Here is a 20,283-nt window from a genome sequence, read left to right as displayed (position 1 = left end):
GCAATAGCGGCTAGTGATTAAAGTAAAAGTGGGTCAGTGCACTGCAAACATTACTGTGCATTGGAAAGAATGAGAGAAGAGTTTGAGAGACATTTGCTGGTGGGTTTGCAAAATCTGGCATGGAAACCTAGTTTCTGGGGTGCCTAGCTAGGCTCTTTCATACTTGCAATCTGAAGGAATTTTGACTCATAAATAGAGCATAATTTGGCTTATGAATAGATATTTGCTCATATACTTGATTGCCAGAGCAAATTAAGTCATTACTGCTTTTAAACTACAGACACCTGACTTCTTAGGCACTCCAGGAGCATTTAGTTCCCAAGCTTTCATGCATGAGGGTATTTGTCTTTTTCTTACTCCCAAGCCATGCATATATGCATATGCATTAAAGTTGTTTGACAATGCTGTTTGCATTTTATTACCTCCCAGATGATGTCCATCTGATGTGGCAGGCGACCCTCAATCTTAATGTTTTCTGGGTTCCTGTCGGGGGCTGTACAAATGCGAATATGAATTATTTAACATTTGTCTCAGTCAATAATACCACTGACCTCAAACACTGCCAATGTGTATCACACATAATGACGAGCATGCAGTCATTGATAGTCAGAGACAGCACTCGCTTAAAAGAGCATTAAAATTTATGGAGCTTTTATAGACATCTGTATAATTTTCTCAGGGTAAATCCCCACAAAGACATGCTTCAAACCAGTCCAAGGTGAACCAAGGACAGCCTAGACATTGGATGATAACATTTTTACGAAAGCTAGTCTTCAAGGATCACAGGTATCTCTACCGCAAGGAGGTGTCTTATATCTTTCGGAGGGCATGCTGGGAAGGCTTCTCCCAATAGCATTGACAGCGATGACTCTGAACTGGTAGTTAATGTGGCCGTAGAGCGTCAAGGGGGCTGAGATCTGGCTGCCTGCAACTCGTAGAAGCTCCTTCCAATTCTCTGGGTCCCAGTTGTTCTCTTCATACTGGATGATAAACTCTAGTCATAAGAACAGAGCACAGAGGGCATTGAATATGCAGAGCACACACTCTCAATACACTGTGTTGTGGCCCCAGTGGGAGCCTTCTTGAAATATTGTAGAGCAATGTCTGAGTACGAGCAGCGTCCATGAAAACGACTTCAGAGGAATCTACTTAAAGCAAAAGCCAGCTTCAGAAGCAGTGAAAATGTGCACAATTGCATGTGAAGGGAACGCAAATGGGGCAGTTTTGCATTTGTTCTGTACTCTGACAGTACAGTGCATTTGTAGGAGGAGTTTTACCTGTTATGGGACTGTTATGATCGCTGGCAGCTGCCCAGTGGAGCCTGACACTGCGGTTTTTCCGCTCAGAAAGTGTCAGCTGAACCGGTGGATCTGGAATATCTGTGTCACATTTCAGACACAAACACCATAAACAAACTTTTTTATCATAACAACATTTTAAGCCCATACATAAGAGAACTAGAATCGCTTAAATAAATAATGTGCAATAATGATCCGTTTTGTGTTTTCTGTACAATCTTTTGTGGAGTTTGCTGCACTATTATTTAGATATAATATAATACAAATATTTCCAAGCAGGTCTATTATTGTGGTATTGGTGTAATATACAAACATAACACCACAATCTAGTTGGTATTCATTCTGGTCTCAGAAGGTCTTTTAATCGTACCTAACACAGTTATGTAAGCAGAAGCTGTATCTTGGTCCAGTGATGTTCGAACAACACAGGTGTATTTCCCCTGATCACTGTGGCTCACACTGACAATCTGAAGAGTTCCATCATCTGTGAAATATCTGCAAATAACCCAAAATGAATAGGTTATAAAATAATAGTTGGTAGTTGATTGATAAGAAAATAGTAGTTCCAAGTCTCTAAATGTCTTTCACAATGTTTCAAAAGCAATGAAATAAGCAATGTGCATTTCCTGGAATGTGTATTGTAGCGTTCTATGTTGGCAGCAATAGTCGATGGTAAAACAAGGCAAGAAACAATGTGTCTTTGATAAACAATAGTGTCCAGGATGGAGAAAAAACCCATCTTCAAAATCTAGCTGAAAAATATGTGCCAAGTTCTTAGAAATATATTCTTCTCTTTCATGTGGTTCTAAAAACTTTTGCTCTATTTTCAGCTACATTAATAAATGCAATGCCTCTAAAATGTGATGTAACCAAGTATAAATTGTTGTACAGATTAATAATAAAAAAAAAATCTTACACCTTAAATATGAGTGACGTATCTTAAACAATGTAATCATTTTTTTTTTATAAGTATAATGAATTAATAAGTAATTATTAGGTTTTGCAGGAGTCACACCACGTCTACATTCTACAACTGAGCTGATCTTCTTGTTTTCATTGTAAAAGGTCAACAAATGTATATTTTACGAGTCTTATTGACTTTGAATCATGAATAAACTTCAACACAAACTGCAGAGCAATCAGTTCCCACAAAATAGAAAACCAGGTATCCGTCAAATGAAGTGCAGACAGCTCCATTGATTATAATGGAAGTGATATACAGCAGTTTGTTTCAGGACAGTATAGACACATTGTCACAAATCTGTGGCTTTTTTGTATCAGAAATGCCAAATATAAGCTTTATTAAATGTTGTTTGGACAATCAATGCAAGGCTTTATTATGTTCGCTGTGTTTTTGTTTCCTTCTTTTTTTTTCATTAATAAAAAAATATTTGAGGTTTGATCTGAATCATGGCTTGCTAGCTGGTGACCTGAGGTAAAGATGCAAACATAATTTGTCTGGAAGCAAATAACTGACAGTTACAACAACAAAACATTGCACAGTATTACACTGCATTTATATCCTGTTGGGCATCATGCTCCAGTCGGTAGAAAAGAGGTTAAAAGAGGCTCCTGCTCATTAGCTGGAGTACCTTTTGATTTTCAGAGAGACATTTCACCCATAAGAGCTTACTATTACTGATAAAAGCTTACAATTACATCTAGCTCGGCTTTGGTACATGACTACAAAGTTTAAGTACTTAATCCATGATTCCTGCACTGATAAAACTATAAATAAAATGTGTGCACTACAAAACTATCATAGCTCCCGCTAATCCTTTCTGTTTTGACAGCACAACCTTTCTAAAACAAGGATTTGCTTAAATGGAGAATGGCTTCAACGAATTCAAAGTTGAACCATTAGGGACAGTCTGTCGCATTCTGCTACTCATTGAAAACAGGTCACCCACCTCTCAGAGAAGTTTGAGAGGATATTCATCCCATCTTTCATCCACAAGATCTCCAGCTCTCTTCTGAGGGTGGGATCGCACTCCACCTGGCACTCTAGCTTCGCCATAGATCCTCGTTTGACCTTCGTGTCTTGAGGAGGTTCTACAATCCTCGTTGAATCTATCAAAAGCAGACCTTTAGTTTCAATTATGACCAGGAAACAGAAAGCTTTTTGATTAAGGAAGGTGCATGGCTAACCCTTGATGAAAAGTTCAATGGTGAGGCTCATGGTGCCTTCTGAGTTCTTTGCCAAACATTTGTACTGGCCCATATCTTCCATCTCGACTTTGTGAATCTGCAGGGAGCCATTCTTCAGGAGAGAATATCTCTCTCCATCTAGAGAGCCCTCTGGGTCTTCTCTTCTCCTACAAAACAAACACTGAACCCTTCAGAGTTCTTCTGAAACAGAGGCCCATGGGAAGGGCCTTTACCGAAACATGCTCTGTTGATAAATCCGAATGCAATGTAACCTAGTTTTTTTTTTTTTTTTGCCCTTTTTTTTTGCCCTTTTGTTTACCACGACTTTGAAAATTGACTAAAGGTTTTTGAACAAAACCTTTTCAAACAAGAAAACAGTATAAATGAGTGCAAAAGGAAGAAACCCTAGAGAGAACAGACATTTCAAAAGGGCTATAGATCTTGCAGTGTCTTTTCTCAATGTATTGTCCCTTTTCCTTCACTGATTGCTGTTATTAAGCACTCTGTGCCCAACAACTATCATTCACTCATAATCTGAAGACCAGCTATAGTGAAACCACACTAAAATCCTTGCTAAAATCATTTAGAATACTTCTTAATTATAATGTCATTTAAGACATATATTTTAAGGTTGTTTAGCAAGGTTACTGGACAATAATACAGGCAACAAAAACTATTTATTTGTTTATTTAAAAAAAACATTGGAGTGCAGACCAATTTATGACCATTACTGTTCATAATTATTATTAAAGTATTTGTGTCTTTTTGATTTTATTTATTAATAGTTAATATAAATATTTATTAATAAAAAAATCCTTAGAATCATCATAAAATGATTCTGTGTGAAAACTGATAAGTGAGAAACAGTTTGCATGTAATTGCATTTATGACTTAGACGTATAAATGTATTATTTATTTATTTTATTTTGAACGTGGTTTGAATATGGTTAGCTGTGGAACAAGCAATATCCAGTTTACATTTATGAAATTAGTTTACATATAATTTTTTTTTATACATGATTTGTTCTGGTTACTGTGCATTTAAAACACTCTCAGTTTATTTAACTTATGTATAACAAGTATGCATCACATTATGTTTACTAAGTTATGTTAAAACTGTAAAAAAAATACAATAAAAATGCAAGTAAAATACATCTTAAATATAGGCCTAAGTATTTTTTTAAATTTGATGGATAGGTACCATAAAGTAACATTTAATTATCACTCATACACCGTGTCCTAACCAGGTGTGATGTGATGAGAAACTGAATGTGAAAAACATTTGCAGCTCAAAACAGTTTGCACGCTTTTTCACATGCACACCACACTGGGCTGAAGAGCGTAAAACTACATACTTGTGTTTTCATGACTTCTGCACTGGACGACATGCTTTTAATCGTTGACATTGTGGAATATTATGAATTTGTCTTTTAATCTCTGATTCTTCCATAATTAGTCTCTGATTGTCCAAGTTTGATGTTTAATATAAATGTATAAGTTACCTCAGTCCAATAAGATTTCATATAAAGTAACCAAGCTACCAACAACATTTAGTGTTGTTACTTGCCGTGGTTGGTTAAGACAAACTCTGATTAACAAACAGAGACACCTCACTTGTCACGTATGTTGCGTCTGGTTAGGACATGGTGTTAAAATCACAACACTTAGTTACTAAACTCACCAGTTAATGGTGGCAGGTGGAGAGCTAAAGACTTCGCAGTCCATAATCACACTCTTTCCTAACATGGTTGAGTACTCCAGATAATCTCGGGTCAGAATCAAAGGGGGATGATCTGAGAGAAAGCCAGACCATTAGTCAAAACATTCGTGCACACAGACAAACATCAAACAGCCAGCGCGGCATATGGCTCACTTTCTGTGGTGTAGTTTGAAACCGTGGCACACTCCCGAAATCACAATTAAACTGTAAAAAAGCTATTAGCATATAAAAGAGCTCTTTTCTTCTGCCAGCTACAAACAGAAAACAGTGACCGAAGTAGTTCAGAGACGCACACATTTCATCTTTTCTTCTACAGCAATTACGAATGAACAGCTGCTGTAACCCTCAAGCCATTGCATGTCAGCAAGAGCACAATCCTCTCTTCTGGTGCTATGATTAATTGATACATGTAAATTAGGAGGGTTGTGCATCAGAAGCGCTGACCTGTTATTGTGCTCTGAAAATCACAATTTGATATTCATCTTCTTCCAGTTTACAAAGGAAAGTGAAGTACTCACTCATGACAAGCACATTAGCATTGAAGAGTAGGGTCCCGTGTCTGTTGGAGGCCTCACACTGGTACACTGCAGTGTCTCTCTGCTGCGCTCTGAGGATGATTATTCTGTCATCAAGCACTTTGTAATTGGTAGAAGGAAAATCTGGGGAGAAAACAAGCTTGAATTGGCACCCAAAGTGTTTAGGAAAATACAAAACTTTGAGCCGACAATTTCATTCCGCATGGCATGATAAGGGTGGGAGAGGAGGGGGTTTAACACACCATCAAGAGGCTGGCCGTTTCTCTTCCAGATGATTGTGGGTTGTGGTTTTCCTCTAGCAGAACACTTGATGTGGATTTCAGATCCAATCTTTACTAACTGACTCTTCACTGGCTCCTCCTGCCAGCTAGGAGGCTCTGAGACACACAACATGTGAATAAGGATTAAAGCAACTTCCTATCTAGAGCAATACTTCCCCCTTGTGTTTGTAAGTGACATGACTTTCAATTTTGTATTAGGTCATGCAGAATGAGCCATTGATATGCGTTTCATAAGTACTAATACACAGTCAATATGCTAGCAATATGCATGCTAGTTAATAGTGAGAATTGTATATGCAAATCATATAAAATACCTGAAATAGAGTATATACATCTATAGACTTATTTTGTTGTTTTGTGATTGTGAATCTGGACAATTATATTTCAAGTTATTTTTAAAGAGACTGAAAAGACTTAAAGCAAATGTTTTTTTTTTTTTTGTTTTTTTTTTCAGCTACTGGAAATTGCAAACTGAAAATTCCCTGGCATTTCCCAAATGTTCAAAAATCTATTTGAAAATACTTTAAAATAAGTTTCAATAGTTAACCATAGTTAATGTATTAAAAATGCATTAAGATCATCTAACAATGAACAATATATTCATCTCAGTAATTATAATCCTTCTTAATGTTAGTTATTAAAAATGTTTATTGTTACCCCATGTTATCTCAAGTCATTAAATAATACTGACGTACAACTTTTGATCTGAATAAGTATCAGTAAATGTTGAAATGAATATGTATCATGATGAATAATAAGTGTATTTCATTGTTAGATCATGTAGTTAACTAATTTTCACAAGCAAAACCTTACCGTAAACTGTTGCAAATTATTCTTTTACTGACTAGAATAACTTGGAATCGTCATAAATAAATCAATACAATTCAGACTTAAGAATGTGTAAATGTTTGCATACCCTCCACGACAACTTGGAAATAATGCTCATCTTCCCCAAGATCATTCTTGGCTTTGCACATGTATTTCCCTTCATCCTGCTCTGTGACATTTGGTATTGTAAGGACCTTTCCATAGTTCTTGATGTGTGTACGGTTTGGTAAATTTTCCCACATCTTGATAAATTCTACCACCGGAGTAGGCCTGAGAAAAAAAATGAAATAAAAATAAACTGGCGTCACTCTCTCTGTCGATGGAAATGCTTTGCGGCTGTATAGTGTTCGTAAACCCAACATGGTCATAAAGAAGTAAACTCACAGTCCTTCTGCGATACACTCCAGTTCCAGCGCTTCTCCTTTTTTTAGGTATGTCGTTGAATGACTGGAGGGCACCAAAATGCTCGGCTTCCTCTTCTGAACTGAATGGGGACAAATGATGGTAAATCACCTCAATATGGATAAAAAAAGAAACCTACCTTCATATCTGAACAAGAATAGGTTAAGGTTGAATATATTATATATTAAAATATATTTTCAGAGTTTGTACAAGGTTTTTATTTTATTTTTTACAAGTTTTTGTCACTTTTTGATTACTTTTATAACATCACACAGCTCAAACTGAAGAAAAACTCACAGTCTGACCTCCAGAAATAGCCAAAAAACTTTATCTTGAAAAAAAAAATCCCTTACATAAAGATCATTGCGAAAAAATTAAATAAATAAGGGGATAAATAAATAAATAAAGGGATTTTGATACACAGCACGTTTGACCAAATGTGACTCACCACTCTTAAAGCCATCATCCCCCTGGCCTAAATAAAAAAAAAAATACAAAATAAATTGAAATAATTGTTTGAATTTTCAGCATATTTAAATAGTAATAAAAAGCATATAAACAGTACATATATAGCATATATACAATATATAGAAATGCCACGTAACTGTATAAAGGACAAGGTCAGTTAAACAAGGTCGTAAAACAACTGATTTGATTAGTTAGGTTTAGATTTTTTTTTTATGTTATTAATTTATTATTATTATTTGAATGACATTAAATGATAAAACATAATAAGACCAGGAACATTTAAGAAAGTAAACAGGGTTAATTTTTATGTCACGCTGACTTTAAAAAGGATTACATTATGCTGCATCTATAAATTGTATCCAGTTTAATGTATCGCCACACTAACAATTACTGAAAAAAATTAACTGTTAATGTATGTGTACTTTGTTCTGCTTTTGTTGTGCATCTCACAGTTTTTTTGTGTGTGTCTTAAGCACTGCATTTTCATGATGTTGTGTCAAGCTAAAAATACTTTTCAGAAAAATCCTGTCACATTCTGCTGTGCTTTTGTCCAGCTGTTCACGAAAGCAAGAATCCACCCAAAACCAGCATAATAGGTCTTCACTGATGTGCTGAATATTAGATTAGTTGTGAAAATATGTATTGAAACACAATAAAGACTTCAATTAATTTTGAACTGTTTGGGTTCAGTAAGATTATTTTAAGAAATTAATTCTTTTATTCAGAAAGGATGCATTAAATTGATCAAAAGTAAACATTTTAATGTATTTTAGATCAAATAAATGAGCATAAGAGACTTCTTTCGAAAGCACTGAAAAATCCTACAGACAATAGTGTATTAACCTTTTTTTCTATTTCATTTATTTTAAACCATATCAAGCTCATGAGATTCTGGCCACATACTTGGCTTGACCCTCAGGACCATGCGTGGTTTCTGAACGATTGTGCGTATCTTGGAAAAGGAGGCAAAACAGGAGTAGTCATCGTGGCTGTCTGACATCAGTGTATTAGAGAAGTACAGATTCCCATTGAGGCCCATGGTCACCCTCTCATTCTGCTCGATGTGTTGAAGATCTGAGAACAATACAGAGAGGAGGGTTAGATTAACATGAGCAACAGGACATCGGAGAGGGCAACCATCCAATCCGCCCAGAAACAGTCCCGTCTGACAGACTGCACAGCAGATAACAGACATCATGGGCAGAGCTTTGAATGCTCAGGCATTCAGGTTTCTCACATGAAGTGTAGGTGGCTCGACATGATTAAGTCGCCTCTGCAGTTCAAGAAGTGAAGATGTGTACAGTAACAACACTCAACAATTTTAATCAAATGTATTTTTTTCCAGAAGAAAAAAAACACACAGGATGTTTTTATTATCATTATTATTATTACTAAGTATTTCCTTAAGAGAAAGTGAATGCGATTTACAAAGGTTTGCCAGTGGAGGTTCAAAATTAATTCAGGATAATTCAAGTTTATTTTTCTTACCCTCACTAAACCTTAACCTGATTATTTTTGGTTATATTAAATATCTGTATTATAATATATATTTTTTCCCTTTCAAGTAAATTAATCTTGTTTTAATGTTTAGATTTATTTATTTATCTATGTATTTTGGAAAACAAGACAAAAAGTAAGAGGTTTTTTTTTTTTTTTTATATATATATATATAGTAAATGTCTTAGAATTCATATAATTTAAAGAGATGGTTCACCCTCTGTCATAACTCTGTCACCATCAAGTTGTTCCAAACCACCATGAATTAAATTATTCTGCTGTCCATAAAAGAAGATATTTATAAGAATGTGAGTAATCAAACTATTTCCTCATTGAATTCCATAGTACACACACACACACACACACACACATATATATATATTGCTTCTTTTTTTTTTCATACCATTGAAGTGAATTTGGCTACCAAAAACTTGGTTACCAACATTCTTCAAAATATCTTATTTTATGTTAAATGCACAGTATTCATGTATGAACAACTTGATCTGAAGGTTTGGAACAACATGAGGATGAGTAAGTGATGACACAATTTTCATTTTTGGGTGAACTATCACTTTAATGCAATATAGCCCCATGAGAATTTGTGCACTCAAAAAAAAAAAAAAAAAAAAAACACGTACTCTTACGCTTACAGACACTGGAACGTAAAATACTGACAGATTTACAGCATTTAAACATACAAAACTGATAACGCATATGAAATGATAACATGACAACACATCGTCATTTGGATTAGTTTTAATTCTGCTTTTGACAGTTTTGCAATTAATAAACATTGTTATTGCACTTATCTGTCTGTCATTGTTTTTCTTTATAATGTACATATTTGTAAGAAATCGGAGTGGGATTAGCAACTATAAAAATATATATTTTAATGCTATTTTGTTACTAAAATTGTCATTTTCCTGCAAAAAAAATGTATAGGTATAGGTTAAGGGGTTTTAAAAAGCCAAATCACTTATCGAACAAAATCAGTGATACATAGCTTAATGATATAAAAGGTTTGTAACTATTTTAAGTTGTTTAGCTGTACATACGTAGCAACTTTATGTTTAAACGTTGTAATAAGTCCAAATTGTACATTTTAGCATCACTCAAAATGCTTGTAAAACTTTAATACTTCATTTACGTATAAAAAAATGAGATAAGGCTGTTTAATAACAATATTTTTTTTATTATATAAATAACCATTTAGAAACCAAGACTCACTGTAGAATTTTGCATATTATTGGGCCTATATGCATATTATGTCATATATATATATATATATATATATATATATATATATATATATATATATATATATATATATATATATATATATATATAATTGAATGTTTAGGTATATTAATATATTTTTGTTCAGGTGTGAGCATTTGAGATCGACTGATCTATTGTTTTACCATCTGGAATTCTCCAAATGTCACATTTTCCCAGCATTCTTTACAAATTGCAACATGTAACATTAACCATTAAAAGTATGTTATTAACAGAGGATGTTATTTACTCCAGTCTGGTGCCAGAAAAGACAGTTATATACAGCTGGTTGAGATATATACATGCATCTGTTTATATTTAGGCAAAAGCCAGGAGAAGACTGACATATCAGAAACAATAACGCTTGCTGTAACAGCTGAGGGAATTTGAAGCAGTGTTATTTTTGTATTATTAATATACTATTATATTTGTTATATAATTACATATATAGACATTTTTATTAATAGTAATAGCCCAGATCTGAAGAAGTGATTTTTAAACTAACAAGACATGCTTGGATCCCTCTGTTTGGCAAACGTGATGTGCAGGAAACTGATTTAAAGTGTCTTGAACTACCATTGGTCATCCAGTACAGTTGCGAAGGTGGAATGCCTTGTGGTGGGTTACACTCCAAGACCACTGAATCGCCTTCTGTGACCACCGCTGGCTCTATCTTCTTCTTGGGAAACTTGGGAGTCACTGTGAGCAATCAGAAAAACAACACAAATAAACAGCTTTAAATTCATATCAGTCACTTTCTTACTAAAGTATAAGACAGAGGCAGATATCCTACCAGTGAAACTGTCAGTAAGACATTATCAAGATTAAAAACCAGTTGAGCCACATCATGTTGGATATGCTTAAGCGGTTACATGTAATATGCAAATTTCCTGGAACAGGTCTGAGGAAATTCTCAATATATATATATTTATATATATTCGATTCATGATAAGCAGTTGAGATAATGTGTAGCAAGGGATATTTATGAACTGTGACTTACTAGGCACAACCAATTCTGATTCCTCTGATATTGCTGTTCCAAGCTTGTTTGAGGCATAACATCTGTACTTTCCCTCGTATTTCGCCATATCTTTGGGTATCAAAAAGGACCCGCTACTCTCTTCTTTAATGAGCTGAGAGTCTTTATGCAGGTCAAAATCCATCCCATCTTTCGTCCAGCGGTACCTGTTCAAATAAAAAAATAAAAAAATTATGTGAATCTATAGTTAATGACTTACTGACACTTATCATATACTTTAATAAAAAGAAGAAAAAAATAATTTCAATGTTAAAACTTAAACAAAATGTATTTTATTTATTCTGTTTTACTCTGTGGGGCGATGAGTAATTCATTTTGAATTTTCACATTGCACAAAGAAATGTCTAAGCATCTTTCAGCTCATTAAAGGTAATTTAATTTGGATGTTTCTCCAGTTCATCTGCTTGTACTGGCATCCTCAAGTGCCGGACATCTCACTCACGTAGGTCTTGGGTTGCCTTTGGCTTCACACTTGAACAGGAAGTTCTCATCAAATGGCAAGGCAATGAAAGAGCCTGAGGTCTGAGCAGTGATGGTCGGCAGCTGCTCCACTACAGGAAACAAATCACATGCATGAAAAAAGAGCCATTGAGATCTGTGCTAAAAAGGGTACTTCTTTCCAGAAGAGTTTACTGGATAATAACATGTCATACTGTTGAATAATGATCGTAGCCTCCAGTTGAAGTTACATTGATAACAACAAACACCTAAGAGCAATTTACCTGTCCTGGCACTTACCGTCAGGAGGGAAGTAAAGACCAAAGGCAGTGGAGAAGAAGGCAGACAAGAGCCCAACAATAAGACTCCTGAGCCCCCTCATCCCAGCCAGCAGATAAGGACAAAGGTGAAAGAAATGCTGAAAACACCCTCAGCAAGTTCTTCTTTTAGCAAGAGCTCTTCAGTGACTCCTCCAAGGAAAAGAGCTAAAGAGAGTACAAGAGTAAGACGGAGAATAAGTTGTAATAAATCCTATACAGCAAAGCTGAGAGATTTGATCTGGTAGTCTTATGTGTTTTCCAACATTTGGCATTATAGCAGGTGAGATGCTTTTAAAACATTTTCACCTCAAGCAAAAGCGTGATTGATGCAAATAATCAATGCAGTCTGCAATAAAATATAGGAACTGTGTCAGTGATGTGACACTCTTTCTCTCTCCAAGCTATTCAATACATTAAACTTGCAATTCATTCATATAGTGACTTGAGTAGCCTGCACCCTTTCTATGATGAGCATGTTTTTATTTCTGTATCAAAACTGATTTTGATATATTTTGGGGACACATAAAGACAAAAATGCCAGACTGATATAACTAACTTAATATCTTAAGTACTGTATAAAATGCCCCATTAAATGTTATATAATGAGAGAGTGTTGAATGTGTATGTATGGAGTTTACTATGCTAACTAGGTTGTTGCATGGAACTCTGTAATCAATAAATAATCAGATTACTGTGATTATTGATTGGTTGAATTGTTTAATTTACCTTGTTTATTTATTTTTGTTTTTCTGTTGCTGCTGTAACACCTTAATTCCCTCTTTGGATCAATAAAGGAATTTTAAGTTAAAAAAAAAAAATGAAACTTTTGAAATATTTAGTAGTTTATACACACACACACACACACACACATTAAAGAAAAAAAAAAAAAAATATAATATTTTAAAAGAACTGCTTCACGAACTGCTGTTAATCACTATTATTTTTTTGTTAATATTTAAATACATTTTTCTGCAAAATCATGTCACATGGTGCCAAAAAGATGCACAAACCTATATATATATATATTATATACTAAATGACATCATATCAGAGAAAGAGCCCATTCAGACCCTCAATATTAATTTGCGTCATCAAAATAATTGACCCTTTTAGGACAGGATGAGGTTAGTTCAGGTTGTAAAATGTGATGTTGGGCAGACAGTCACTTACTCCATTTCCAAATGAATCAGCCTATTGAACGAACCGACTAAATGAATAATTATAACAGTTATTGTCTGTTTGCATTTCACATTTAAAGCATAATTATTATTATTTTTGGGCATTTCACATTTCACATTTGGGCATTTCACATATTCAAAATTGTATTTTTAAAACATTATTATCATGTTATCCAATTTTAACTGTAGTGTAAATGCATTCGTGTGCAAATGTACCTAACAATTCATATGCAACTCCTATGCCACTTTGGCAATGCAAAAATGTGTTTGTCAATACTAATTTCATTTGATTGTTAACAGTTCTATAATGCTTTATTATAAAAATAAAATGTATTGATTGTTTATGTACTTTGACCAAATATATTTGTGCATTTAATAAGGTTAGAAAAATGCATGTTATTTAAAGTAAAAATGCCTCTGAAAATCCATTAAAGGTGACAAATATCAGGCTTTAAAGTTATTTTACTGCGGTTAACCAACCATTGTGCAGAATATGAAGAATATGAAAAGGTTTGGGTGTCAGCTTTCCATGACATGCCTAAACATGCTCAACTCAAAAACACACTCATCAAAATATTGCCTAATTATCATTATTAACAAACACCCAGAAAATAGCAATGTTATATATGCTATTTTATAACAATATTATAATATGTTATTTTTCTTGTAAATACCACATAAGCATTGTCATTCAATTTAAACTTTCTTTGAAAATAGTATAATGTTTAAAATAACATGAACTTGGGAGTTAATGTGAGCATCTTAAAAAATGCATGTGCAAAGTCAAAACCAATGAAAGCTATCAGCAGAGAAAAGATTTTCACATTGTTAATTTCGCTGACTCTTGTGATGAACCGAGAGTTCCACACATAATCATTTGAACCCAATAATATATATATTTTGTAATTTATACCGTGATGGCAAATTTGATATTATAGCACAATTGCTTCAGTCTTAAGTGACACATGATCCTTCAGAAATCTAATAGTATAATTTTCTGTGCAAGAAACATTTCTTATTATTGTCAATATCGAAAACAGTTGTGCTGCTTAATATTTAAATATTTAATACATAGAACGGTAGTGTACTGTAGGGCTGGGCGGAATGACCATACAGCGGAAATATAGTGTCGTGTTTTTTTGCGGTATACAAATATACAAATATATCTGCACAATATAGCACTAAGTTATATACACCTTTGAGTGATAGGGAAGCATGCATGAATGAGAAAATAAAGGGTGGTGTGCACTTGATAGTTAAGAACTGATATACATATACCGAAAAAGCTCCTCTTCAAGATAAGCATGCAATCACGAAAACAGATCTCTTTCATGTTTTATTGTGCTTGATTAGTCAAATATGCACACAATTATATCAAAATGTCCATTCATACAGTCAGTTATATGTTAAAAAAAATATAAACAGTTGGATGAAAACCAGATGTCTATCGGTATATTGGATCCGTGCAGTAGCCTTCAAGGGACAGCAGTCTAATTTGCTCTCACTGCACAAATCACCCACTGCACAAAATAAAAATAGCTATGTCGAGATATAAACTCACCGGCCACTTTATTAGTTACACCTGTTCAATTGCTTGTTAAAACAAATTGCTAATCATCAAATCACATGGCAGCAACTCAATGCATATAGGCATCCAGATGTGGTGAAGATGATTTGCCAAAGTCCGAGCATCAGAACGGGGAAGAAAGAGGATTTAAGTGACTTTGAACGTGGAAGGGCAGTTGGTGCCAGATTGGCTGGTCTGAGTATTTCAAAAACCGCTGATCTACTAGGTTTTTCATGCACAACCATCTCTAGAGTTTATAGAGAATGGTCCGAAAAAGAGAAAATGCCTTGATGTAAGACATCAGAGGAGAATGGGCAGACTGGTTAGAGATGATAGAAAGGCAATAGTAACTCAAATAACCACTTGGTACAACCAAGGTATGCAGAATTGGACAGTTGAAGATTGGAAAATGTTATCTGGTCTGATGAGTCTTTATTTCTGCTGCGACATTCAGATGGTAGGGTCACAATTTGTAATGGTGTGGGGGATATTTTCTTGGCACACTTTAGGCCCCTTAGTACCAAATGAGCATTATTTAAATGCCACACTCTACCTGATTATTGTTGCTAACCATATCCATCTCTTTATGACTACAGTGTACCCATCTTCTGATGGCTACTTCCAGCAGGATAATGCACCATGTCACAAAGCTCAAGTCATCTCAGACTGGTGTCTTGAACACCACAATTAGTTCACTTTACTCAAATGGCCTCCACAGTCACCAGATCTCAATCAAATAGAGCATCTTTGGGATGTGGTGGAACGGGAGATTTTTGTCATACCACCCACTCTTAACTTTCTGCATATAACTGGAATCACAATATGAAGTTATTCAAGCCATCTCTGGTATTTTCATAATAATTAAGTATATTTATAATTCTTTGCCAATCAACATAGCCTTTTTTTTTTTTTGAGTATATAAACTCTGTTTTTGGACTAACCTGGGCCCGGTTCCCCGATAACGCTCACTCTTAGCGCGCTAAGAAGACCTCGAAAAATATATCTTACTAAAGTTGTTTATGTTCCTAAGTGTGTTCCCCGAAGTGTCCCTTAGGAAGCTTCTTAACACCTGCCTCTTACGTCCGACATACAAGAGCGCTGTCCAAAGTGAGGGTGCTGAATTAGTTGGCATCGATTGCTCAGGAATCAATTTTCCACTTCACGCAAAGGTGCAATACAGCGTTAAGAAAGACAACACGTTCTATGCAAATTAAACATTCCTCAAATGATTACAGTAACATTTATTTTAACATAGTTTAAGTTATCAGTAGAATATGGTGGTACAACATCCCGTTGTACCACTTGTGCTGCTTCTTCGACTTCAAAAAATTATGTAATACACTTTTAGATTAATGGTAAGGTACTTTACAATCAGAATTGATTGGCAAGCAGCTGCAGTTACTTCTGTTTAATGCTGGTATTGATTGCCATTGGTTAATGTTTTCAATAAAAAGCAACCTATCTACAATGAACAGAGAGAGCGAGAGTTAGAGACAGAATATGCAAAGTAAAAAAGGGCACCAAGCTTCTCGTCAGAGGAAGTTTAAGTTTTGCTGGACCTTGCCACCAGATCAGAGATCACGACCTCGATGAAGCTCTCTGTAGCAAAAAAAAAAAAGACGTAGTGCAAGGACACGTTGGATCGCTGCTATGGTCGCTTACTGGACACCACAATGCTTACCCATTTATAGATCTAGCCATTTAGAGCCAAATTGTTTGCCAGATTTTAATTATCAAAAGTGATTGCCAATTCGCTTTAATTACATTACGAAATACGCTCATTACCACCATATTAGTTCTGATACCATATAAAGTCAACTTCATAAATAGGCCTGTATCCATTGCGAACATATTTTATTATTAGTCTTAAAATGTCCATGACATAAAATCATTGTTGACCACAACATTGTCAACATACCATAGTTTGACTTGTACTGTGCTGCGCTGATTTCTAAAGACTGCTGTACAGTAGCGTCTTGAGCTCAAACAACGCTAAGAGAGAGCTTACGAATGGTCCAGACCAACCTTACAAAGTATGACTTACAGAAGAAATACTAAGCGAACGAACGTGTCAGGAATCGTGCCATAATGTTAAGAGAGAGGTTAAGGAATAGGTTAAGAACTACTTAGCGATAAGAACGTTTTGGGGAACCGGGCCCAGTTCGTTTTATACTACAGTTACTCTTAGAAGTTTAGATTTCTCAATTCTTAGTTTAAAGGGCTAGAAAGTTAGAGTCACACATGTCCAGCTTCATATGCATGGGTTTTCATATGTAGTAGGTTTGTTTGGCAGCTCACACAGTATGGAGTTGCACTTGAGTGGTGAAAAGCTTTGGTATGAATCCTGCGAAACTATGCTTTGACAAAAGTTCAAGCCTGCATATAAGGAGATCAAATGGCACGGTTGCATCAAAAAATGTCATACAAATTTTTATATAAGTTTTGCATTTGTTACCTCTATAGGGTAGGTTTTGGGTTGGGCTTGGTGTATAGGGGATATTTCCAACACGAAAGATCATACATTTTTAGCTACGCTGCCTGGATATTTGAATTATGAACCGCGGCAATACATGCCTGAGGCAACTAAATAAAAACAAAGCAAAACGTGCCTATATCAATGTAAAAAAAACATACCAGGGTCACGTATTGAACCGATGGTTTAGAGCCAATCACATGACATTTCGCTTTGAAACTGCGATGGAACGTGCAGTAAGGTACGTAAAATGTATTTAGAGACATGTATTTTAAATGAACTAAAATAAAACAAATGTGGTGCACATTGCGTTCCCAAATGCATGTATTACTCACACATAAAAAAGCGATTGCCGAGAATGAGTTTGTAAGAATATACTGTGAACCAAGTCACTCTGAAACACTGTATTATAAGCTTCATGCAAGTAAATGAACACAGTGCTTCACTCTAAAGCATGCATTGCGACTGAATCTATACTTCTTTAATTAAATTGCAGGCTTTAATAATAACAATTTGATAAGATATATATTACCATTTTAGTTTTATTTTCATTGGAGAGGTCAAGAAATCAAAGATGAACAAAATAAGAGGTTACTTTTCAATATAAAAACATATTGCCGGTATCAGAACTCCCCAGTTTGAAATATGAACTATTCTTTTCTACCCTTCTGAAATACCTGAAGTTGAAATCATGAGAATCGTGAAAAAAATTACCATATGTGAGGTGCATACTGACCAAATCATGTCTGTACAACAATCAAAAGAAGAGTGATACTGCTGTCAGATAAAGACGTTGAGTTTAACAGTCAAATTCAAGATGTTGTTCTATCAGTGGAAGTAAAGAAACTGCACCTCCAAAAACTTAGCCTTCCTTCAAAGCCTATCGTTTGAGTGTTGATAATAAAATCAGTAAATACCTGTGTACATACAGCCTCTAATGTAATACGACAGTAATAAAAGGAATTTTAAAACTATGTACTGAAAATAAAGCACTTAAGTGAGCAAAAACAATTACCATGTTGAAACAGATTGTTGCAATTGCTGTGGTTGTGCAGTTTCAGATTCTTATGACTCCAGCCATGCATGGCTCTGTCACAGCACTTGTCATGCTGAGTATCAAAATGCACAACATTCTGTGAAGGAAGGTGTGGATATGATGAATGATCATTTGGTAAAATTACCTTTTTAGTTGCAAAGAAAATGGCCAAACTTTATAAACTAACCTCGAGAAAAATCTGAAACTGCATGACTGCTTAAATGTCAATGTTGCGTTTAATTATACTTAACTTTTCACTAACTCACCATCATTTGGGAACCCCTGCATTATAGAACAGCATTGCAAGACACATTTCACAAATAATAAAGCCCAGAACAGCCAACAGACTTAACCTTTTAGAAAGGATCAGAATTGTGCGAACTACTTCCATTAATGTACTGTATTAGTGCCTTACATTTCTCATACAGTGTGTCTTTGGTTATTTATTTAACAGAGTACTCAGTTACTAAAGCGCCTTGAGCTGTAAAAGTAAGAGCAAAGGCCAAAGTGGGTCAGGCCAAAGCTGATATCACTCCTCTTCTCTAGAAACAAATCAAAGGACTGTAAACTGTTTGGTAAGGACAGGGTTTGTCACGATATGTCTCACATAATGACAACAAGCAGTAGAGGCCATGTTTCAAACATGAAGCGATACTGTTCATGTCCAGAACTATGTGAATGTATCCAAAAGGGACAAAGATAATCCTCAATTTAATTTAGCCCTATTTCATATTTAGTTTTACTGAAAATATATGTATTGTTTATTTAATTTAATCTTAACAGTCGCATTGTTACTGTACAGTTTCTTTTTGTACACAAAATGTAATATATTAACCTAAAACTTTAATTTCATATTAATTAAAAACTTTTTACATTCTCAATATATTTAGAGAGCCTGTTGTTTTCGCATGTTGTAGCTAGTCAACTGCAGCCTTCTACCCTTTGAATCTGTATCTTAAAGAGATGTAGTGTGGTGACCTCTGCAAATCTTGACCTCTGCAAGCCCGATGCATCTCATACATCATTCAGAAACACAAAACTGGTGAGATCTTTAAGTCTGGCAAACAAATGGCACATTTAGAGCAACAGCACTCATAAATGCACCAAATGCATCACTGAATTAAATGGCTGAATATTTCATCCATTAATCAAAGAGGATGAATACAGAAAGTTATTACAGACTAAAATAGGAGAAAACTGCTGAGGCTTAAAGGTACACCTTTCTTATTTGATTTACTGTCACCACGCACTTTAACCATTAAACAAAAAGCCAACTAAACAGAACAAGGAAACGCTGCTTACTTACAAGTACACACTCACACATATGAAGTCAAGACAGCAATTCCCAGAGGTGGTGGTGATAGTATTACACAACATTCAGACTGAGCATCCAAACTCTCAGCATGCTCTTCAAATTCCTACACACACACACACACACACACACGCAGAGAGAGAGAGAGAGAGAGAGAGTTAGAGTGAAAACATGCCCCGGCACTCCAGCAAAGCACTAAATGGGATCCAGTGAGGAGACATTAAAGCCTCTCACTGGGATAGGAGGTTCACTAAACCTTTGACAAAGATTCACATAAAGCCTGATCCGCCAAGCTATTCACAAACCATTAAAGAATAGTCCGGAAAGAGCTGGAATTCATGCCTATTCAACTCAGCACATCAGAACAACACTGACATGAAAACACAGTCTGGAGAGACTTTGCCACTGAGCTATTTGACTGAAAACGCAATCCTTGAAATCTTGTTTTCCTCTTATAATCATTCATA

The 20,283-nt window shown here is 35.1% G+C and overlaps 1 protein-coding gene across 1 annotated transcript; it reads right to left on the bottom strand.

Moving 5' to 3' along the window:
* Window positions 1-422: 422 nt before the first annotated feature.
* Window positions 423-19,917, bottom strand: LOC113078867 (neural cell adhesion molecule L1-like protein; the record flags this gene model as incomplete). Its single annotated transcript, XM_026251174.1, has 18 exons — window positions 19,811-19,917; window positions 12,231-12,415; window positions 11,935-12,043; window positions 11,454-11,638; window positions 11,030-11,152; window positions 8,585-8,755; window positions 7,662-7,688; window positions 7,196-7,295; window positions 6,900-7,081; window positions 5,945-6,079; window positions 5,685-5,825; window positions 5,128-5,239; window positions 3,447-3,613; window positions 3,209-3,368; window positions 1,669-1,793; window positions 1,278-1,379; window positions 797-994; window positions 423-493 (listed from the first exon to the last, which is right to left on the bottom strand). Coding segments are annotated over exons 2-18 (2,190 nt in total), but the record flags the coding sequence as incomplete, so codon positions are not given.
* Window positions 19,918-20,283: the final 366 nt, after the last annotated feature.

This window comes from Carassius auratus, unplaced genomic scaffold (assembly GCF_003368295.1).
Source record: "Carassius auratus strain Wakin unplaced genomic scaffold, ASM336829v1 scaf_tig00026925, whole genome shotgun sequence".
Taxonomy (NCBI): domain Eukaryota; kingdom Metazoa; phylum Chordata; class Actinopteri; order Cypriniformes; family Cyprinidae; genus Carassius; species Carassius auratus.
This window is presented reverse-complemented; position numbering and strand designations above follow the sequence as displayed.